The sequence below is a fragment of the Saimiri boliviensis genome, chromosome 15 (genome assembly GCF_048565385.1).
Source record: "Saimiri boliviensis isolate mSaiBol1 chromosome 15, mSaiBol1.pri, whole genome shotgun sequence".
NCBI classification, from domain to species: Eukaryota; Metazoa; Chordata; class Mammalia; order Primates; family Cebidae; genus Saimiri; species Saimiri boliviensis.
In genome coordinates this window covers 27,123,281-27,148,116 of record NC_133463.1, presented here as the reverse complement: position 1 = coordinate 27,148,116, position 24,836 = coordinate 27,123,281, and the positions used below count along the sequence as shown (strand labels likewise).

The 24,836-nt window shown below is 37.4% G+C and overlaps 1 protein-coding gene across 9 annotated transcripts in view; it reads left to right on the top strand.

Annotated features, from left to right (window-relative positions):
- The window catches only part of VPS13B (vacuolar protein sorting 13 homolog B), an 805,060-nt gene that overhangs the window by 697,426 nt on the left and 82,798 nt on the right, over positions 1-24,836 (top strand). For all 9 annotated transcript variants that reach the window (XM_074386816.1, XM_074386811.1, XM_074386814.1 and 6 more), the window contains 3 exons: positions 8,998-9,179; positions 10,594-10,943; positions 16,263-16,424. In XM_074386816.1, coding sequence (XP_074242917.1) covers positions 8,998-9,179; positions 10,594-10,943; positions 16,263-16,424 — 694 coding nt within the window. The remainder of the gene's footprint in view (positions 1-8,997; positions 9,180-10,593; positions 10,944-16,262; positions 16,425-24,836) is intronic.

The window sequence follows — 24,836 nt, the reverse complement described above, 5'->3', positions numbered from 1 at the left end:
TATTTTTGCCCATATGTGTACACGACTTTACAAGGTTGTGATCATAGCATACCACTTTGTGGTCTAGTTCCTATTTTTTATTATAAGTTATTGTGAATACTTTTTCTTTGGAAATATTTATTTTTATTAATAATATATGTTCAGGCCTGGCGTGGTGGCTCACGCCTGTAATCCCAGAACTTTGGGAGGCCGTGGTGGGTTGATCACAAGGTCAAGAGATCAAAACCTTCCTGACCAACATAGTGAAACCCTCTCTCTACTAAAAATATAAAAATTAGCTGGATGTGGTGGCAGGTGCCTGTAGTCCCAGCTACTTGGGAGGCTAATGCAGGAGAATCACTTGAACCCGGGAGGCGGAGGTTGCAGTGAGCCAAGATCATGCCATTGTACTCTAGCCTGGGGACAGAGTGAGACTCTATCTAAAAATAATAATAATAATATATGTTCATTGAAGAACATTTGGAAAATAAAACAATACTGCCCATAATCACACTGAGATAACTTCTGTTAACATTTTGGTCTGTAGCCTCATAGTCTTTTTCATGATTATTTTGTATGCTTGATAATGTGTAGTGTGTTTTATATTTCATATATTCTATTACTAGGTCATTTGGGCTCTGTAAAAATATTTACCTTCCTAACAGTTTAGCTTTTATTACAGAATTAGTGAAAATATATTAGAGAAGTAGTGTTTTAGTTTTACTTGTATATAATTCAGTAATAAAAAGAACACCCATCCTGTGATGAATTGTCAGATGGGTGAAAAGATTGCCTTTTCTAAGTTCAGGTTATCTCATCAGAAACCAGGAAATCTCAGAAAATAGAGCTATGGATAACTACATTGATTTTTTTAAATTTGAGTTTCATTAATAGTATCAAGTTAGAAATGAATTCTTGATTCTAATTATGAAATAATGTGTTTTCATCATTGAAAGAAGCATAGAGAAAGTTAATGCCTCGGAATCTGACACATTTATAAAAATTACTTTTGTGGTGAGCTTAGCACTATAGAAATGTGAAGGCTTTAGGAAACAAAAATTTAAGCAGACAATCAAAGGCAGGCAGTTTTTCACCAAGCTTCTGACATTGTGGTCACAGATCTTTGTCCTCGCCAGGGATGTTTCACCTTACCTAATATTTCACAATTGATCTCACTTTAAATTGTTTGGGATTAATCACTTTTTCAGATAGGAATTGATATTAATGAAATGAAATTAGAAGAGTTGGTTTAAAAGTCAACATAATAAAACACTATTAAGGATAATATGTATCCTTAATATAATTCATCTAATTTCTAGAAAGAAAACAGTACTACTTTGATAATACGTCAACATTTCATGCAGACAGAAAGCTTTTACACTTAGCCTCAGTATATTCTGTCACATGAGAAATCTAAATCTGGACAAAAACCTGGCACTTTGCTTATTAGAGACTGTCTTATAAGGGATAGTCTCAGGTTGAGAAGGATTGACATTAGACATTACTAGAAGAAAGGTCACAAAAATACATTTCATGAAGCCTAATTTAAAAAAAAAAAAAAAGCCTCTTGCCTGTAAGTGAGATGAAGTTTTAATGTTCTTATGGTAATGGCATCACTGTAAATGTATAAATACGGGTAATATTTAATCGAAGCAGAAGGTGGAAGACCTAGGTTTAAGGCCTGTCTCCATCACCAGTATGCTATTTGGTATTGAGAGATTGATTTCTAAACTGAGACTTTAAGGAATGAATAGGCGCCAGCCAGTTCAGTGGATGACAGGGAGCCCCCAATGAAAATGACTAAAGACAAAAAGAGTCAATAATTGGCTGGGCTCAGTGGCTAACACCTATAATCCCAGCACTTTAGGAAGATGGCTTGAGCCCAGGAGTTCAAGACCAGACTGGGCAATATAGTGAGACTTTTTTCTCCAAAAAAAAATTTTTTTAAATTAGCCAAGCATAATGGTGCATGCCTATAGTCCCAGCTAATCAGGAGGCTAAGGTGGGAAAATTGCTTGAGCCTGGGAGACAGAGGTTGCAATGAGCCGAGATCGTGCCACTGTACTCCATCCTGGGTGGCAGAGCGAGACCCTGTCTCAAAAAATAAAAAATGAGTCATTAATTAGGTTCCACTATCTTTAATGGTTTACTTAGTCATATGAAAACAAATGGATTCATGTTATTGTGGTTTTTGGGAGGGAGCATTTGAAGTAAATGTTGACCTGTGTGGTATTGACCTTTGAAACCCTTCTTCTGTTTGCTGTGTACTGGTCTGGAGGCAGGGGATGCAGCCTCTGGAGCCCTGGTCATGCTATCCATTTCAGCTGTTTATCCTACTCCCATCATGTATGTATTTGTCCACACACATTATCTGTTGCTAAAGCCTAAGTAAACCTCTTATGAGTCAGGTTCTGATAGGAAACAGATGGCATCTCAGACTGGGTGATTGAGGAGAGTTTAATGAACTATGAAAGTATGGGCTAGGAACCCTGAAAAACGGTCCCAATCTTAGGCCAAAGGGAGCCAAGTGATAGAGCCATTGTCAAAACTCTTACTCAGAGTGGGTGTTTGTAGCTATGTTTGGTAGAGGAACACAGCTAATGTACAGAGATCCGGCTGCAGAGGAACCAAGAAAATACTTACTATTACCTCACTCCCCTTCTGCCTTCTAAGTTGCCTTGTGGGTACCTCCCACTGATTGAATCCAAGAAGAAGCCAGAGGACAAAGTAGCCTGTTGGTGCAGTCTAGAAAGCTCCCTTCCAGTGGCAGAGAAGAAGATGGGGAATAGTAGAAGGTGGATTGAGAGAACAAACAGAAGACACTCAGCAAGCACACACTCACATTTGCAATTGGCAGCCTCTTACCAGGTGACTAGCCCTGCCAGGAATAAAAGGGAACCTGGCAGGTTCCCTGGGTTTGATATCAATCAGGTGTCTTCTGATGGATCAGAACAACTTTTTACTTTTTTTTCCTCTCTCTTCCCTTACCCTGGAAGAGCTAACTCCAGAAATACTTATTTTGGCTATGGAAAGTCACACAAATTACAGACATTTATCATATAATACAATAGTAACTGTGCAGATCTCAATATGTATAAGTTGTCTGATGATAATGTTAAACTCTTGATCTGTCCCAAGACTTTGGTACTTTCTTGTCCGTATTTCATGGTCATCTTCTCACAGTATTAAAACATGTGAGAGCAGATTGGTTATAAGGACTTTTTATCCTTACTCCCAAAATGCTGACTCATGACAGAAGGGATCTTGGAAAGAGAAATGGCTTAAGGGTGTATAGATCTTTCCTCATGTGATAAAAATTAAACCTCTGGTGAGTTTTATAAAGTGCTTCCATCTTTGGCTGTGCTTTTTAGTATATATATGTAAATATTTTCTTCTTCTTCTTACTCCCTTAAGATCTCATTAAAAAAATCATTGTCCACTTTGAGACAGCGATCCACAGCCTGTGTGTGTATGAATGAGTATGTGAGTGTGAAGAAGCTTTTCATTCCACAAAACCTTGGTTCTTGTGTATATAGACAGTGAAGGAATCAGAGAAAGCATGATGATGGATAAATCCCTGAATCATTTCTTTTCTCTCTGCTGGTTGAACTCTCTCTTCCCAAAAACTGACAGTGGCCTTCCTGATATTGTTTCTCTCCATTGGGCTACTTGGGTCTGCACTTGTAGATGTATCTAGATTTTTTGGGTAACTTGTTTAGTTTTATAAGCCATTCAGACATGAATCTTGACATTTGGAACTGCTTTGTCACCTGTGTTTCTAGTTACACACTGGTGTAATCCAGGATTTATCCAGAAAATTCTTTCCTTTATCCTTCCCTAGGGCTAAAGCTGAGTTTTGTCTTCTCTTCCTTGAGCAGAAAAAATACTTACTTTTTTCACCAGGTTTGCTTTTGAGGCCCTTTGCTATTTCCTTTTAGTTGGTGATTGAACTCTGTGTACAAAGTCCTCCAGGGAGTTGGCCTTTGCCATGTAGTCCTTCTCACATCCACAGACCCTGAAGTACTCCAGTGCTCCTCAGGTCTCAGAGTTCTTGGATGGTGGTACTTAGGAACTCTCTCTGTCATGTTGCTTATTCTATGAACCTTGGGAGATTACTCTTCCTTTTTTTTTTTTTTTTTTTTTTTTTGTAAGTTAGATTTAAAGGAGTGTTTTACCTGAGGGCTAATTTAAGGTTATTTTTCAAACTACAAATTGGAGCACATTCATGGGTTATTAAATAACTGGTTACAACTGGAATTTTTTAAATGACATAAACTAGAAAATAATTTGAGAAAAAACAAATATCATATGATTCTACTTATATGTGATCCCAACAGTAGTCAAATTCGTGGGGAGTATAGTGGTGGCTGCCAGGGTCTGTGGGGAGTGAGAGTTTAATGGACATGGAGTTTCATCTTAGAAAAATTAAAAAGTTCTAGAGAGGAATGGAGGTGATGGGTGCACAACAATGTGAATGAACTTTATGTCTCTGAACTGTACACTTTAAAATGATTAAATTGATAAATGTTATGTTTTATATATATTTATATATTATCACAATAGAAAATAGTGTATGTCGTATTTTCAGAAAACCTTTTTCCCTGTTTTATGTGTGTATATCGAATTACAATAAAAGTGTGCTTGTTATTTGGAGTTAGGGTTAAGATATTTAGAAGACAACCATTGTAAGGAGTGGAAGGAACACAGTGCAGCAGGCACACACGTCCTCCCGCGCCCTCTCTCAGCCATTCAGCACTCTCCTTGGATGGACAGAGCAGTGTTCATGCAGTGGGTAGAGGAGAATTTATATGAACCTGTTGAGAGGCAGTGCCCTATTGAGATGAATGCCAATATGCTGTTGTGAGATCCCTCTTAGAAAGCTAAAGAGAAGCACTTAACATTAACCTATGTAGCCAGTATGGTACCTTGTCTTGCCAGCAAGAAAAAGAGGGGTGGATTTTTTCCATCATTTTTTTAATCAAATAGTGGACATCATGTTAAGTAGTTTATATTGCAGTAGCTCATATAATAATACCTGAAAAAGGAAGGTCGAATTACTGTACTCATTTTGTAAATGAAAAATACTGAAATTTAGTCAGGTGAAATAACTTGCCCAATACTGCAATATAAATGCAGTGCATACATTTTATTATAGGTTCTCCTATCCGGGTCATTCTCTGCTTAATATCTATGCTATATTATACTATATTATACAATCTTTATTACCATAAAGGGATCCATAAAGAAGTTCAGGGCTTCATTACCTGCTGTGCTGTAGGGGTTTACCCCAGAGTGGCATTCAGGGCTGGATCTTTAGGGACTGTGCCTAGGTCCCCACATTGCCATTAAGATAGGATCAGTCTACATCTAGATGTACTGGACACTCCTTGTTTAACGAATTGATCCCCTCTGTAGGTCACTCAGGACAGTTAGTAAGTAATTCTTTGGCTAAAACAAAGGAATAAATAAAACACCTGCCACCCTTCGCACTGTCTAGAATATTTCTGCTGTTCTAAAAATAACACTTAAATAGCCCTCTGAACTTAAAGCTCTTTGAATAAACTGAATAGTGAATTGTGTTTATTACTATTTAAGAGATCTTGCTTCCAGGAGCTATTTTCCAGCATGTTAAAAGTGAAGAGCACCAGGTAATTCTGTGAGCATTGCCATTGGCCATGAATTTGACCTATTTTGAAAGTCTTTTGGGAAAAGGGGAAGTGTTGAAATATAACTATTTTAAGTTGTGAGTTTTTTTTTACTTCTCTATTTCTGCCTATTATGCATGTGATGTTTTACCTTTTGAGATCTGAATCAGATTAAAGTCCACTGTTGTACCTAATTTGGAGAATTATACAAATGTAGCTACTGCAAGTCTCTAGCAGGGTCATCACTCATATTTAGGACTATTGAGTCCTATTGTACTTAGACTTCTTTAATCCTTAGGTAAAAGGTAAACACATACATGCTACTTTAATAGTATATAATGGTGATTTAAGTTAAGGATATCAAAAACTATGAATGTGCTAATGAAAAAATAACATTTAAATTGCATATTTTGTGTTTAAGAAATGTATGATGTTGTTGACTCCCATTTTTAAATAAAAGTCTTAATTTTTGAATATAGATTAACCTAGTAACCATTTTAGTCAGGATTCCAAGATTGAAGGAGTATCGCTGACTAGAGTAGTGCTACTGGCACTAATGCTTACTGGAGTATGATTTTATGATTCAGGAGTTACTGTATATACCTAAAAATATGTCTGGCCATTGCTTTGTGCACTTAATTTAGGAAAAGTGAAGGATTTATTAATTTGTTACAAGTAAAGATTATGTTAGATACTCCTGATGTTTTAGCAACCTTTTGCAATATGGTATAATATTTGCCATTCTTGGGAGTTAGAAAATAAATCTTGGAAAATCTTAGCGTATCAAAAATTATAACTGGCCAGAAAAATGCTTCAGATAAACACCTCAAACTGTGTACCCATTTTTAAAAACTGGCCCTATAAAACTCTTGCCTGGATTTTTAATAACATTTTGACTAACATTGTACCCTATTTCTAAAAACTTATACGAGTAGTGTAAGGGAAAGAGTTCTAATGTGTAAAACACATGTACAACTAATATATTTTCCTGTTTTTGAATAAATACAAGTTTTAATTTTATCTTGACAATGAAATCTTTTGTTAACTCTACAGATAAATTCCTAGAAAGTTACTTGGATTACGTTCCTCAATTATGGATGTTTTAAGAATATACTTAGCTGCATTTTTTGCATAGTCAATAACCTAGTGCCCCAGAGTCTGTTTTATTTGTATGCAAAGGAGATTTACTAGCACTGCAGTAAATGCTTATACCACATAACTGTAAACTCTTTGAGGTTAAACAATGCAGTAAACATGTTGGAATACTCCTAGCTTTCATTTTCACCAGCCTATTCACAACCTCTTCCAAAATCCAATGGAAGAGTCACACCTCTGAAAATCCCACATGATTCCCCATGCCATTAAGCTCCTCATGTGTTTCCACTCTGGCAGCTCTTCCCACTTCCCTGTTCCTGGGTGGTGGATCTGTTTGATCATTTTTGTAAATGTCTGTGTATTGAGTATCACCAGTTAGACTGTGAGTTCTTTGAAAATCAAGGATTTGTTTCTTTAGTGTTTCCTGTCATAGTTCTCCCTAGAATACTGTGAATCACAGTGTTTGTCCTTAGGCTTCTCATGAATTTGGGAGCCAGGCTGCAATAGCTACAGAGCATATTTCAGGTTGAAAAGAAGAGAATGGAGGACAGTGAGTAGTGGGAAAAGGGCAACATCGATTCAGTGATCCACAATTAACAGGACACACCGCTGGGCGCGGTGGCTCAAGCCTGTAATCCCAGCACTTTGGGAGGCTGAGGCGGGTGGATCACGAGGTCAAGAGATCGAGACCATCCTGGTCAACATGGTGAAACCCCGTCTCTACTAAAGGTGCAAAAAATTAGCTGGGCATGGTGGCACGTGCCTATAATCCCAGCTACTCTGGAGGCTGAGGCAGGAGAATTGCCTGAACCCAGGGTGCGGAGGTTGCGGTGAGCCAAGATCGCGCCATTGCACTCCAGCCTGGGTAACAAGAACGAAACTCCGTCTCAAAAAAAAAAAAAAAAAAAAAAAAAAAACAGGACACACCTTGTTCTCCCCCAACAATCCCAAATTCCCAGGTCTTGTGCTCCTACTAGCATTAATGCAATCTAGGCAGCATGCTTCCTGTGCACTGGAACAGCCACCATGTGCAGACATCTTCCCTTCTATGGATGCCTTCACTGTTCATTTTAATTAGATTTAACTTGTATAGGTTGGGCATGGTGGCTCACACCTGAAACCCTAGCACTTTGGGAGACCGAGGCTGATGGATCACTTGAGGTCAGGAGTTCAAGGCCAGCCTGATCAACATAGTGAAACCCCATCTCTACTAAAAATACAAAAATTAGTCAGGCATGGTGGCAGGTGCTCGCAATCCCAGCTACCTGGGAGGCTGAAGTAGAAGAATCACTTGAACCTGGGAGGCAGAGTTTGCAGTGAGCCACGATTATGCCACTGTACTCCAGCCTGGCCTGGACAACAAAGCAATAGTCCATCTCAACAACAACAACAACAACAAAATATTTAACTTGTATAAAATAGTGTTAAGAGGATGGGCAAGTGAAGAGAGAACCCATGCATTATAGTTGTTCATAGGACCCTCATTCTTCTGGACATGGTCATAACATTTATGGTACCTAGTACAGTATTCAGTGAGTGCTTAACAAAGAGTATTGACTGACTCCTATAGGAATATGGATATGGACAATCTGGAGAAGTAAAACGAAAGTGAAATATTTATGTTGATACTGAAGTATTGGGTTTTTGAATGGCAGAATCATTCTTTGAATTGCATTGGTCTTAAACTAATAATGGAACAAATGCCCCATAAGTTTCGTGAGATGTGGATGGAAGCAAATTGAATTGCAGATAGGTCAGCATGACTTGACAGTTGAGGAATACTTTGAAAGTTTTCTGTGAACAATTCATAGAGAATAATCAATGTGAACTTTTTTTTTTGAGACAGGGTCTGGCTCTGTCACCCAGGCAGGAATGCAGTGCTTGACAGCCTTGACCTGCTGTTCCAAAGCAGTTCTCCCACCTCAGCCACTGAGTAGTTGGGACTGCAGGTGCATGCCACCACACCCAGCTAATTATCTGTAGAGATGAGGTTTCCCTGTGTTACCCAGGCTGGTCTCGAACTCGTGAGCACAAGTGATCCTGCTGCCTCAGCCTCCCAAAGTACTAGGATAACAAGCATGAGCCACCACACCTGGCCTAACACGAACTTAATTTTAAAAAACAACTAATTCACATCAGAAAATACAGAAGATTTGATAAAATATTGACTATAGGATTTTGAGTACTAGTTTTAGAAACCCTTATAAAAAGACATTTCACTTATGTAATATTGGGCAATTTTGGTTATTGAACTTCTTTTATCACCTCTTTTCCATAGCTCTGCAAGTGAGTCTGGTTCTCAAAGCACTTGTGATCCACTTGTGACTCCAACAGCCCTGGCTGCCTGTACCAGAGTCGACTCCTGCTTTACCCCATGGTTTGTCCCATCCCTTTGTGTTTCCTTCCAGTTTGCTCACCTGGAATTCCGCCTTTGTCATCACCTTGACCAACTAGGCACAGGTACTCTTTGCTTTAGCATCAGAATAACATCCGTTTAATACCTACCATTTTCTCTTGAGTGTCTTTAAGACAAAAGTCATCAGTCTTAGATCATTCATTTTCTGGAAGTATAAAGCAAGCAGTGGAAAAGTTATTCTAAGGTTGACTTGGCACAGGCATACCCTTTACTTCTGAACCAACTTATGAACCTATAAGTTATCAATGGTATTAAGCTGACATGTTTTTGAGCTACCTAATGAGAATTTTCAAGGAAGTTATAAAAATTGCTGGTTTTATCATAATTCCAGTTATGATCTTGCAGTAGTCCATTGTCACACTGCTGATAAAGACATACCCAGGACTGGGAAGAAAAAGAGGTTTAATGGACTTACAGTTCCACATGGCTGGGGAAACCTCACAATCATGGCAGAAGGCAAGGAGAAGCAAGTCACATCTTAACATGGATGGCAGCTGGCAAAGAGATCTCGTGCAGGGAAACTCCTGTTTTTATGTAACCATCAGATCTCCTGAGATGTATTCACTATCATGAGAACAGCACAGGAAAAACCTTCCCCAATGATTCAGTTATCTCCCACTGGGTCCTTCCCACAACACATGGGAATTCAAAATGAGATTTGCTTGGGGATCCAACGAAACCATATCAGATCTCTTTATTCAGTATTCTGAGTCATTACATTACTAGCAAACAGATTCCGAAAGTACTTGGTATTGCCTGATTTCAAAAGCATGAATACCTTCCACAAAAGATAGGCATAGTCTCAAATTAATTTAAAGGGGTCTCATTTTCTCAAGTTTAGAAGGAAGTTTAAATTTTCCCACACACCAAAAGTGGTCTTTTATAAGTTTACTAATGTTACTTGAGTAATTATTTCTCAAGCTTTATGTTCTGTACCAAACCTTTTCTAGGTGATACATTTTGATTCATTTATTAGGTTTTTAACCTACAGGTAATGAAGGGAGGAGGAGAAAATCAGATTAACACCAAACATAACTGCTATTAAGCATCTTGCCTTTTCAGCATAAATGAAGTTGAACCTGCTTTCTCTACCTCTCTTTGAGTCATGTTTTGGTTTTTGTTTTTGAGATTTGATTGGCAGATACAGAGCAGTTCTATAAAATTCTTTTTAGATAGATATCTGCTTTTCAAATATTTATTGACTTCTGTGATCAACTTTTTGTGAAACTAACTTTTGGACAACATATATTTAAGAGGCCTAATTGAACAAAACAGTTTACTTGCAAATATAAAATGGCAATCCAAAGATTACATCTTCAAGAAATAATTTGAATTTATTAAAAACTGAAAACTAATTTCAATAATCAAAAAGTAAGTAGTTTGAATGTCATTTTACTCTATTTTCACAAAGTATTGATTCATCTTAATTGCTGTTTTCCTTGTTTGTTTTCTCAACAGCTGCACCACAATACCTACAGCCATTTGTTTCTGATAGAAGTATGCCATCTGAACTAGAATACATGATTGTTTCCTTCAGAGAACCACACATGTATCTTCGACAGTGGAATAATGGTTCTGTCTGTCAGGAGATCCAGTTCTCAGCTCAAGCAGACTGTAAACTTCTCGAGTGCAGAAATGTCACTATGCAAAGTGTGGTGAAACCCTTCAGCATCTTCGGGCAGATGGCAGTTTCCAGCGATGCAGTGGAAAAGCTGCTTGACTGCACCATGATAGTTGACTCTGTATTTGTAAACTTTGGACAGCATGTAGTCCATTCTCTAAACACTGCAATACAAGCTTGGCAACAGGTATGCACATTCCAGAAAAGTTTACAGTTTGTCCACATATGATCTTTTATTAGGTTATGTATACTATCACATCTGATAATGTTAAACACAAACAAAAATGTGAGAGAATGAAGAATTTGATGGGCACCGTTATACTCGAGGCCTTCTCTGTTTTGGCAAAGTGATGCATGTTATTTTTGAAAAACTTTGGAGAATATGGGTTCTCTACACATGCATTGGAGATCATGCCCACATTTTTGTGACTAATGTACCACATCTGTGTGGAAAGTAACATATTCCCAGAAATTTTTTCCAAGTATTGTGGCTTTAGTTTGCCAGAACTTTGACTTAGCTATGTATCAAATTGTCTAAGTGTCCATTGCAGAAATAAAGAACCTGTGTGAGCCTTTCTGATGATAAGCATTCCATCTTTTCAAACAAAATAAAAAAAAAGCAACAAGATGAAATATGTGAGTACAATACAGTCTTAGTTTTTTTCCCTACTATCATTCTGACTTTTTTTGATTCACTAAAAAGTACCGAATGATGGATTTTTTAAAATCGGTTAGAGAGCCTTGATTATTTTAAATAATTTTTAAACTTTTATTTCTTATCAGAAATTAACCATTGGGATGAAGTATAAGTCTATGATAAGTGGCCCATTTAAAATGGGAAACCTGTCTGTGTCTACTAGCACAAAAGTAACTTCACAGAATATTTGGTTTATAATATGTTGAGTAATTTTAGAACAAATCACTTCTGCTTTCCTTACTGATTTTAGTGTTATATCATACTGCCATCAAGTTTGTGTTGCTATTTAAGCCGAGACATTTTACCCATGCTTTGAATATGTTACACACATTTGTGCGAAGCTGGCTCCCCAAAAGAAATGGTCCTTCATCCCCCACTGACCTCCTTTTGGGATGGAGCAGTGAAGGGGCAGAGGAGCTTTAGTTCTCTAAGAATTTGTATGGGAATAAATGTTTTTCTTTATATGCATGAAGACCTATACAAGACCAAGGAATTAATTACCTAACATGGCACTACAATAGCAAAGGGAAAGAAGATAACACATCTGTTTTATATTTTTAAAATCTTTTTTAAGGACATTCCATGGTTTTCTTGTTGCAAAGGACATGCGTAAAATAAGAGCTCGTGTGATCTAAATCTTTGCAGCTGGTTCAAATAGCCATGTGAAAAAAATCTCTGTGGCTCCAATTTCTGTTTCTTGGTCGTATTTTGAACAATGCATTTAATAAAAAAACAAACCTAAAAATGTAAAAGAATCATTGATAGAGCATTTAAACCCAGGATATTTTTGTCTTGGTATCAGAGCCATTATAAGGGGACTCATATGTAGCAACTACTGCAAAATGGCCTTCAGAAATACCAGTTTCTTCCCAGGGTAAAAATACTCTTAGACACAGCTATACATATAAATAAAATATGGTGCATAAATATTTAAATGTTTTAAACCACATCAGAGTGTGAATGACTGACTAGCTAACATAGTGCCTTGAAGGAATATTCTGAGTTTTTTTTTTTTAATGGAATTGTATATTTGATTAAGTAGAGCCATATGTCACATAGCATATTGCTGACAGGTACATTCTATGAATAGTTGGTTCTGATTTATACAGGGATTTGGCAATGTTAACATGAGCCACAAGAGGATATACTTCTGTAATTGTTGCTGTAATTTTCTTGTTTCCTCTCATGTCAAGGGTACTTGCCACCAAGTTTTAATGTGGTAGGCACCTAACCCTGTGTATTCTAAAGTAAATATGCAAGTGCATTACTTTGAAATTATAGGACATTTGACATTGAAATGGGCTTACAGAGAGTTATTAAGTTCATTGTTTCTAAGATGTTCTGAATGTGGTTTATTCCCTTTAGAAGGGGAAGTTTAGTTTCCCAAACTTGAATTTTATTGTGTGTATACTGCTCACATGCAGTGTAATTGCTGCCACTAAAAAATATGAATTTAATAAGCAAGCAAAGTGCTGTGAGTTCTCCCCATACTTTTTATTGGATTCATATTGGAGACAAGTCATTTTTACCCAGTGTGGAAGGACCAGACAGTTGAAGCATGAAACAATTTGGCCTTCCACCTTTAGGTCATGAGTTCAAGATTGACAGAAGCCTTCATCGGTGTCTGATTTCTCTGGCTACAGATTTTCTTTTCTCTTTTTTAAATGATGATTGTTTTGTGAAAACAGATTAAGGATCCAAAATGCCATTTGCAGTTTGTTTTACATTTCTATATCGCTTTCCCAGATTTGGACAAAATAGTATTAAAAGGGTTTTTTTCTTAAATTAAGGTTACACTTATGTGTCTTCCCTTACACCAAAATGGTATCTTTGTTTAATTGCAAATGCCTGTATGACACTCCATGAAACTTAAATGTGGATAAGCCATCTTTTAATTACGATTCCAAGTGAGCATTCTGAGGCTCGACATCTATGATGTGACATCAAATATATACAAACTTTTAAATATTATACAGAATTTAAAACATTCCAAGAAATGCTTAAACTTATTACAGTTATAATGCAACTCCACAAATGAAGGAGCAGTAGAGAAACAGTTCCCTGAGGACTTTGAATATTCTTTAGAAAAATGTAAACAACCTCCTTGTGTTCTTTAATTTACATATTTTCCTAAAACTCTCATCATGTATTAAAAATCAGTTTTTAGAGATGAAGTAGTATAATTTTTTTCTGCTCAGGCTCCATCTGGTAACTTAACCTCTGTGTTAACAGAAGATTGATCCCAATTCATTATGAAAACTGAATTTTAATCTCAGGATGTATAACTAAGTGGGAGATTGGAATCATATCCCTTTCTTCATGTCTGTACCCGGACTGAAAGGAGAGAAAATGTTTACAAGGAGAGCAGTTCATGTTGATTATATAATGCTAAATGGAAAAATCTCATCAAAACTAATTATATACTATGATTCCAGTTTGATTAAAGGTTTGCAGATAAATATATAAGAAAGGATCGGATAGGATAGACTAGAATAGTAACAGGCAGGACATTCGGAAGGAAAAAATTGTTTAAAGAAAATCCACCAAAATGTTAATAGTAATTATTGCTGAGTTTAAAATTAAAGATTTTTAAAAATCTATACTTTCTGTATTTCTTAATTTTTCCCTCCCTTTCTCCTCCCCTGTATTTTCTAACTTTGTATAGTCAATATATAATTATAATTTTACAAATTAAATCTACTGGGGTTTTTGTTTATTTCCTAAGTATTTATTAGCCAGGCATTATGCTGGATACTGGAGATAAAATTGTAAAGAGTAAGACCTGGTTGCTGCCCTTCTGCAGCATAGAGTCTAATGAGGGAGGCAACTTTGAACCCATAATGGTACAAATTAACAAGTGTTCTGAAGGTGAGCTATAGACTCTTATGTAAGCATAAAATAGGAGAATCTAACTTGACCTCAGGAGGATCTCAGAAGGCTATTCTTAAAACCAACCTTAAAACAGGAATCTGAAAGTTGAGTAGAAACAAATTGGTCAAGCAAAAGATGGAGAAAAAGATGTCCATGCAGCGGAAAGGCTCTGAGGCAGGAAGCAGTTTGATGTGTTGGATGAGTTGGAAGGAGGTCAGTGTAGTACTAGAGGAACTGGAAAACGCTGGTGGAGCTGGAGTGTCCAGAGCAAATGCCCTCAGCAAATGAAGAGTAGCTCAAGATGCATTTGGAGGCATGGGCAGGGTCTGGGTAAGACAAGACATCTAAAACTCAACAGCAGGCAAGTTTTGAAATCATTGCTACCAACTAAAAGCCATAGTAGAGAGTATTATGGTAGATGATAGATGATTGTTATTATGAGTACTTTCTTTCCCTTAGCCAGAAACTTCTTTGGTGATGAGTGTGACTGTCAATTAAGGTTCAGTTCATTGGGAATATATGGATGATAGCAAGAGGGCTTAGAAGTCCTCAAGGGCTTCCAGAAGAATGAGGTGTGTCAGGGCCACTTAACGACCTGCAGCATGGAGCCTGCCCACCTACTTCAAGGGCATTCTGGATGACTAGGCATAGATTCTGTTTCCCAGGATGAGTCTGTACCCTGATAAGCACAAGTCTGGTCATGCCCTAGGCCAGATTCCAGGTATATTCATCTGTAGTCTGAAATCTTATCAACTCCAGAATCAATATAAGCCAAGTTGCAGTTTTCAGGAGAAATAACGTTAGCTGGCTTCATGCCTCCTGTGTACCTGAATCACTGTGCTTCTAAGTCGTATCTCTGTTTACTCCCCCACTTCTTAGTAAAGTGGCAAGTGATGGAGTGTGGCATTTTGACATTATTTAGAAACATAGCCAGGAAATAGAGGCCAACTGGAGAAGCATCAGTTACATGTTATCTCCCATTATCTGCAAATTAATTAGCTACTTATGATTTTTTTTCTTATATTCTCAAGTAATCATTTATTTAGCATTCTTTTAGTTTACCAGAAGTATGTTTATTGTTTTTAAGCCATAGCCTAACTAGAGTGATGAAAGAGTAAGCGCGGAAATACTTTATCACTTTGCCATTGTTTTAATGTAACAGCAACCAGTGGAGACACCTTAAATGAGAAAGGAGGTATCAGCACATGAATGTATTATTAATTTGCTGCGCTTTAGCTGACTAATGAAGGATTTTAGCTGATTGATGACTATTAACTGAAACAGATACTGAAAACTGTTTCAACTAACATTAGTTCTCATGAAAACTGCAACTTGGCTTACACTGACTCTGGAGTTGATCTGTTTTGTATGTTCAGCCGCTTAACAATAGAGGGAAAGTTATGGTTTTATTTACATCTCTCCCTGAGCAGATTTACACACACACATATCCACCCTCCCTCTTAAGGGATCTGGGGATGTTTTACCTAAATGATTCTTGCTTTCTGTAGGGTACAAACTGTGGCTTTGGTAATTGGTCTTGATTGTTGAATTTAGAAGGCCGGGAACATGGTAATTCTAGCCTCCAGTACTCTGCTCAAAAAACGTGCACTACCCAGTATAGCACTCTTTGTAGCATGTTAATTCACTTTAAGAAATGTTAAAAGTTTGAGGGATCTCATTGTTCTTTTACTCTTCAGTGTGTGTGATTTATTTTGAGGGAGTATAAATCAAAACACATTCTTGGAACATTTAAAATCTCTTAAAGGTATTTTTTTGTGTGTGCTTATCCTGGCAGTATAGAATACTTTGTATACCAGAGCTAATGACAACAGATCTTTTAGGGTTTCTGTGCTGTAACAATCGCCACTGGGCAGACAGCTGCCAAACATCTTGCAATTAATCTGATCCACATTGGCTTTCGTATCCTTTTTCTTTCAGAACAAATGCCCTGAGGTAGAGGAGTTGGTCTTCAGCCATTTTGTGATCTGTAATGACACACAGGAGACACTGCGGTTTGGCCAGGTGGATACTGATGAAAATGTTCTGCTGGCGAGTCTCCACAGTCACCAGTACAGCTGGCGCTCTCACAAATCCCCACAGGTATTTGAGAAACACCCTTACAAACAGCCATTGTTAAGGTTGGGGATTCATTTCTTCTGCACTTGTGTGCCTGTCCAGTTATTTCCCTTTTTAAGTCTCCAAAGGAACCACACAGTGTAGCTACATCTGACAGAAACCCAAGAGGGTTTAGAGATGGGAGCACACGCTTCTCTTGGAATGGAGCATTTTCCTGTTTAGCACGGCGCTTGGGGGGCAGCAGGGTGTGGTGATGAAGAGGCTGACTCGAGAGCCAGGTTTGGATCCTAGCTCTGTGTAACCTTGCTCTACTTTCTGTTCTTCAGTTTTTTCATATGTAGAATGGGATAAAAGTAGTACCTATTTCATAGGGTTCTAAGGACTAAGTGAATTCATATGTATAAGGCATTAATACATAAACATTATGTGTTGGGTATTATTATTCTTTGTTTCTTCACATTTTTTTCTGTGTGTGTCCTTGGTACCAGGCATGTGCTAGGCACTGGGAATTCAAAGAGATAAGTCACAGGCCTTGCCCTCCAAAGACAGCTCACCATCTGTGATGCAGTGAGGACAATGACAAACTATGTCCAAGGGAATACTGAGAAAAGACATACCAAAGGATGTCTGCTTTCCAAGGAGTGTAATTTCATTTTCTTGTCCCTTTAGATGTGAATAATTAGGGATATGTGCCCTGCAGCGATAATATGGAGATGAATTAAATACAAAGATGTAGTCTTAAGTGAGCAAAAGAAATCCTAGGAAGTACTCTCAAGAATAATGTATTTCTTAAGCTCTGGGTAATAAGGAAACTACTGCCTGCTTGTGATTAAAAGAAAGTCATTAGATTAGAGAACAAGTTTTCCCATCTGGTCTCTAGACCAGCTTCAGAATACATTATCCCCCGGGCTCCATCTGAGGGTAGCTAGATTCTGATGTCTTACTTGTTTTTTTCATCAGATTGCCACACTAATGGTATACAATTTGGAAAAGTCGTTATAATGCAGCATTTCTTATTTGAGTATATTTACTTCACATTAATCTGGCAGGACACTGAAATACATGTCTTCTTTTCATAAAAGTGTTTTCAAAATTGTCTTGTCTGATATGGTATTGCACTCATATTTTTAGGGTAAATCGCATGCCGCTGTTTTCTAATTTTCCTCTTGAGAAATGTCTGTGTTAGAAGTGTTTAAGTTGTTTTCTGCTTGTAACATAGTTAAAGGGTGTTTTATTTGTTTCAAATCGTCTATTTAAAAAAATTTTTTTTCCTATGGATTGCAAAAGTAAGAGCATACAGGTACACTGACAAAACTGAACAAAAAACACCTATAATCCCAACTACCTGGAGATAACTCATGGTAGTACTTGCTGTATAACCTTTCAGATCTTCTGAGTTTTCACTGTCATTGCATTCCCAGCAATGAATTATGAGGGACAGGAAAGAAGCCTCTGAGAAGCTGCAGTTACGTGTAATTGTATACTGTACCTGTAGCCACTTTACTATTGCACACACAGCAAGCTCCAGGCCTTAGCTGATAGAAAGCAAAGCAGAGGAAGCTTAACTCTCCATAGTCATTTGAAGATGCATAGCTTGCATATCCCTCAGAGACTCTTAGGATTCCCTGGACACTGGAGCCAGGATGGAAAGGGTGATTACAACCACTGGCTCAGGAGGGTGGGGAGCAGCAATTTTCACATTACAGACATATAGTTTCTATGTCAGCAGGAACGAATGAATAGACAACCACTGTCACCTTTCATTTTCATACTCCTTTGCACTATTTCAAGGCCTTTTTTGTATTTATTTATACAAGTTTTATTTTCACAGCATTCCTGTGCAGTATGTATTATTTGTTATGCATATTTTATAGATAAAGAAACAAATAGAAATGTTAAGTTAGGTAGTGGTAGAGTTAGGACTGAATTCCTCACCTTTTGATTCTCAGTGCAGTGTCAAGTTGACATTGTCTCACACCCCTAGGTTTTGGCAACATGATTTGTCTGTTAGAATAGCCAACTTGTGAAGTTTGAAAAGAAGGGCTAAGAAATCACTGAAATAGTAGGCCACATCTAAAGTTAAACCAATAGGGGGATTTTAGTCCAAGTATGAACACTTGCAAAGTCTTAACTGTATTACCAAAAATAAAAGGAGCTTTTTAATGACAACTGTAAACATAAAACAGATACCTAATAAACTTGGTTTTTTCTTTTAAATTTGTAACTGCATCTTCTGGATGCAACATATTAAATAAGCTGCAGTCATTATAATCCTCTTAAGACTAAAAGCTAGAGAATATTTATGAAAAAACAGTGTCTCTTTACTATATTTCTGTATGCTAATATAAGTGTGTTTTAGGACCCTCTGAAGCCAGAAGCCTTAATGGGCCCAGAGGGTCTTCATGGAATTCCTTATATTCCCAGTTGCAAATTCTGTTGTGTTCTAACGAGAGGCTACATGAGGATCAGAAAAACTAGCCACTCAGCTTCCAACTGCACCTGGAGCTTGTCATAGATGGGCAACTGAGCAAAATATTCCTTTTTCCAGACTCCAAGTCATATCCTGCATTGCCCAGCAAGCTTCATTTTAGGAACATTTGTGTCTACATGTTTATGCTACCTTGGGTGTTAGTTAATTCATAGTCTCAGGGAGGATTTCTAAAGTTCATGGAACTGAACTCCACTAAACAATGTAACTAACATTGCAGACATCAAGAAAGTGGCAATGACACCTGGAAAGGTTTCAAAGAGGTCAAGATATCTTAAAACCACACAAGAGGTTGCTAACAACAGTAAGTCCCAATAGGATGAAAAGAAACATGGACACAACCAATTCTAGAAATCCAAAGCTGACAAACCTTTTAGAATAGAAAGTCATAAAATGCTCCTTATAGTTTCTAACACATGCTCTGGGGCAGAATCACTTAACATTCTGGATATCTCACAATGATTTCTTGCCTAAACAAACAAAGGAGGAAGAAAACTATTTCCTAGGGAATAATTGAACATATTCAGCTGCACAGAATCATAGATGCCATCACAAAGGGTCCTTAAATATTCCAGTTCAGTAGACTTTAGGTCAGGTTGGATGAGAACAGTAACCAGAAAGGGAGTGGTCTTCAAAGAAGTATGTCACGTGATGCTAAGTTGAATCTAGGGACTAGAAATGTTAGTTTATGGAATGTTTCCCCACAACATAGCCAGTATGTGCAGTTCATAGTCAAGGGAAGCTTTGTTTAATTTAGACAAACCAGCTATAGTGACATCTCCACCAACTAACAGGATTTATGTAGAGGCTGTTTAACTTCCTTTTCTGGTTGATTGAGAGCACTGTTGGTTTAACTGCTTGGAATAGTATTGCCTTTATCTTGTATATGAGGATTTACACTTGCTTTTAGCCTCAAACATGTACCATTTTTGGATTATGCATTTTTTCAGAGTTGTAGAATTCTAGTTACCATTGACTTAATTTTAGTAGTCAAACCATCAAGCAAGTGGAAATAGGCTCTAGACAGAGCTATGGAAAATAATAAAACATTTATCCGAAGTGAATATAACAGAAGTTTCATCAGCTCATGAAAAAATACCAGATATTTAAAACTGCAGGTCAGGCATAGTAGTTCATGCTTGTAATCCTAGCATTTTGGAAGGCTGAGGCAGGAGAATTACTTGAGGCCAGAACTTCTCAAAACCAGTCTGAGCAACATAATAAGACCCAATCTCTACAAAACAATTTAAAAATTAACGGGGTGTGGTGGCACATACCTGTAGTCCTAGCCACTTGGGAGGCTGAGGCAGGAGTATTATTTGAGCCCAGGAGTTCAAGACCAGCCTGGGCAATATTATGAGACCCCATCTTAAAAAAAGAAATGCAAAATATAACAAGGTAAGAATTAATTTTGATGAGCACGATGGAAATATTCATTAAACAGTGATACTTAGTGACAAAAATATAAATCCTATATTACTTTAAAGCAGAGGAAGCAAACTTTTCCTGTAAAGCGCCAGATAGTAAATATTTTGAGCTTTCAGAATTTTACAGTCTGTTGCAGCTTCTCAACTCTGTGTGAAATCAGCCATAGGTGATACGTAAATGAATGAGTGTGGCTGTGTGCCAATGAAACTGTATTTATGGGCAATAAATGTAAATTTCATCTAATTTTCACACATCACGAATATTATTTTGATTTTGTCTGACCATTTAAAAATGTAAAAACCATTCTCTGTTCACAGGCTATCTAAAAATAGGCCACATGCCAAATTTGGCCTATAAGCCTAAGTTTGCAAACACCTGCTTTAAGATTTCTCAATTGATAAAGTCCAGTAAACTAAAGGTTTGATTTACAATTGTTTTCACTCTGACATAACTGGTATTCTTATCATTTGAAAGCTTGGTACAACGTTTCAGAGTTTGAGAAATGACAGATAATAGTTTAAATCCAACTTTTATGTCATTAACCTGTACTCACCAAATAACAGTAAAATATTTTTTATTACCCTCGTTCTGGTCCTAATCAGTGTATAACAGAAAGTTTCTTTTTGAATGTAACCATATTTTAAAATGAGATCTGGTCATTTTTTCATTTGTCTAAAAGGGAAAGCAGCAGGTTTTGACTATCTGACTATCTTTGAGTACTTCAGCCAGTTGTCAGTTTTAGTAACGAGACTGTAATTCTTACTCAGTTGCTGTGCTTTACAAATTCGTTTACATAATCCATGTATACCTACATATTTAGAGAAAAAGCACATTTCTTGTTGCCACAATAACAATTTAAAAACTTAAAAATCAGACTTGGGGGACAAAGAAATACTCTGCACTGGCAAAGCTGATAAATTTTTCAAATGTTCTATGCATACATGCATGTTAGTTTGTTTAGAAAGGGCAAATGAATAGACACTATTCAAATGCATAATTCTCATATACAAGATAAAGGCAATACTATTTTAAGCAAAAAGTTTGCCTCCTCTGCTTTAAAGTAATACAGGATTTATAATTTTGAACACACTGAAGTTGCTAATGGAATTGGTACTGTATTTCTAGAAAGCAATTGGGTAAGAAACTTCAGAGCTATTAAAATTATCGTAGACTTTGACCCAGTAAGTCTCCTAATAGTAATCTACCCTCTGGAAATAATGCAAATTAAAACAAAGATTTTTATACAAAAAACTTTATCACAGTTTATCACGAAAGATTTAAAGCAACAAAATGTTCACTTTTAAGGAGTTAGGTAAAATATGGCATATCTGTAAAACTATCTTATAGATATAGTATGGGTTCTTACATTTTTACATGGAATGGGGGAAGTGCTACCTACTATATAAGTCAGAAAAGCAGAATATAAAATTCTATATATACAGTGTGTTCATAACAACACACAAGCAAATGCATAAAAAATACTGGAAAAAGACGTCAAAATGTTATCAGTTGTTGCCTCTGAATGTTGGGTTAAGGTGATTTTTTTTTTTTTTTTTTTTTTTTTTTTTTTTGAGACCAAGCCTCATTCTGTCACCAGGTTGGACTGCAGCGGCATGATCTTGGCTCGCTGCAACTTCCACCTCCTGGTTTCAAGCAACTCTCCTGCCTCCGCCACCCGAGTAGCTGGGACTACCAGTGCATACCACCACACCCAGCTAATTTTTGTATTTTCAGTAGAGAGGGGGTTTCACCATGTTGGCCAGGATGGTCTCGATCTCTTGACCTTGCAATCCACCTGCCTTGGCCTCCCTAAGGGCTGAGATTACAGACATGAGACACCGCGCCCAGCCAAGGTGATATTTTTCTATTTTTGTCACATTTTTATGTACTTTTCAACTTCTTAATAAGGGCAAAGAAATTAAATTTGAGACATTAAGCGCCCCACTGCCCAAAATTCACTTACAGACTAAAAGGGACTTCAAATACTGTTAGGAACAGCAGCAAGTGTAATGATATATCAAGAGGGGTTATCTCTATTACTTCTCATACAAACTGTTGTAATAGTTTCCTCAACTGTTCACTTAGTTAACAGTTTTGCCCTCTTTAAACTCTGATTTATCTTGCAGACTACAGCTCAAGTAATTTTCCTAAATACTTTGATTGTTACATTTTTCTGTCCAGAAACCGTCACAGGCTACACTATGATTTATCAAAGAATATCCAAATTATCTGGCATCCAAGGCCTAACTCGGTTTTTTCACAAACCCTCCTGTCTGCCATTATTTCTCCATAGCTATTTATTTAGTCTCCTTCACATGCATATTTTAATCAGTAAATTTTCATTTATTATCTATTGCATGTAACTATATACATTCTTGTAAGGAGCTTACTCTCTATTGAGGAACCCAGAAAAGTAAACAAATTATTATAGACATGACCAGTATCTATCAATCTATCAGGATATCATTGCAATAGTTCAGGACAGAGAAAAATGAGGGGTGACCACTGGAAACACTAGCCATAGCAAAGAAATGCCAGGGAATCAGGAAGTAAAATCAATTGCATCTGGATATGAACAAAGCCTTAATGAGAACTCAAAGGAAATGTTTCAAATCCGACACGAGGATGGGAATCTGGCAAGGTTTCCTGGCCGAAGGGATATTTGCATTACATGTTAATGCCTAGGAGTTAGCTAGGTCAATGAAGTGAGGGTGGAGGCGATATTCCAGCTAAAGGGACCAACATGTGTGAAAGCCACAGAGACATGAAACAATATAGCATGGAAGGGGAATTTGACTAATTTTGCCATAGTACAGAGTACATGTGTGGAGCTGCAAGAGGTGGAAGTAGGCTAAAGCCATGAGGGCTCTTGTATGCTGTGCTAAAAAGTTTTAATGCCCTCTTGAGACTGTGATAGCACAAAAGTATGGTAATCTATGTACCCAGAGAGATCAAAGTTAGCTTTCCACAGAAGCTGAGTTTGAAGGATAAGTATGGGGTGGCCCAGTGCCCAATAGTGGAGGGAGTACACCAAGAAGAACCAGGGAGGTATGTGTAAACAGCAAGTTATGGTCAAGGGATTTCAGGTTTTGTGCAGTGTCACTTAGTCATAAAAACTGCAGAAGAGATATGTGCTGGTCCACTGGCTTTTAGAGTGGTAGTGATGGAGAAGCCCTGATTGTAGGGTTAGCCAACTTTCATGATGTAAATACTCCAAAGCTTATTTCAAGCTGTGAATGGGCTGACCACCAGTTTGCAAAATCTCTGAATACTTAATTGCTGCTTTTCACAAACAAGTATGAGCCAGCTCCAGCACACCAGTGTCTGGAGGAGTTATGTTCTCAAGAGCCTAGGAATCTATTTCAAGAAGATATACAAATTCTTGGCTACTGAACGGGTTTAAGTAGAGGAATGTCACGATCACAGATGTATTTTGGAAAAGTTCTACTAGTGTATTTGAGAAGACAGTCTAGAGAAGATTGAGAATATAAGCAGAGACTACTATGAGCACTGCTGCATAGTCCAGGAGTAAGAGAGATTATAGTAGCTGAGCTAAGACAAAGTAGAAGGCATTAAACGGTATAAATGCCTAAGAAACTAATATTTCTTTGAATAACAGCAATACGTTCTGAACAGAACTTAAAAACAAACAAAAAACTGCATGAAGGCTCTGGAGTCTAAATAAAGGCAGATTTTGGAGGGGAGTCAAAACTTTGAGCAAGTAATTTGCAGGATGACTTTCCCATTTTGTGTGGCTTTGCCTTGAGGGCAACTGCAGTCACCAGAACAGGGGTGGCCTATCATCTTTCTGGCCCAGGATACCGGGAAATAGCCCAGGCATCTAAGGCTGCTAGAGAGTGAAAAGAAAACCCTGGAGAGGAGAAAGCCATAAAATGGGAACGTAATATTTTAAAACTTGGCCCAACTGTTCAGCTGAGTGCCGAACCACACACATGCATGGGGCAAACTGAATGCAGTTTGTATCCAAAGCTTAAAGAAGTAAACCAGTCTGAGCTGCTGCTCACCCAGGTATGAAAATTTCCAGCTTGAATCTAAACAAGTTGGTTACCTATTAACTACAAACATCAACATTCTTTGGAATAGTCATAAGAGAATCCAGAGTCTCCACAACAAAACATGTACAATGTCCATAATATAACCCAAAATTACTTGACAGATGAGAGTCAGAAAAAAAAAAAATGTTGTTTAATTCAAGAGTTAAAGAGCAGCCTGGGCAATATGGTAAGATCCTGTGTCTACCAAAAAAAAAAAAAAAAAAAAAAAAATTAGCCAGGCATGATGGTGCACACCTGTAGACCCACCTACTCAGGAGGCTGAAGTGGGACGATTACTTGACCATGGGAGGTGGAGGTTGCAGAGAGCTGAGATCATGCCATTGAAGTTCAGCCTGGGCAACAGAGCAAGACTCTGTCTGCAAAAAATTAATTAATTAAAAAATATATCTCCCTATATATATAAAATGCATGATGGAAGAAAAAAGTAAAGTTGAAGATAACCCA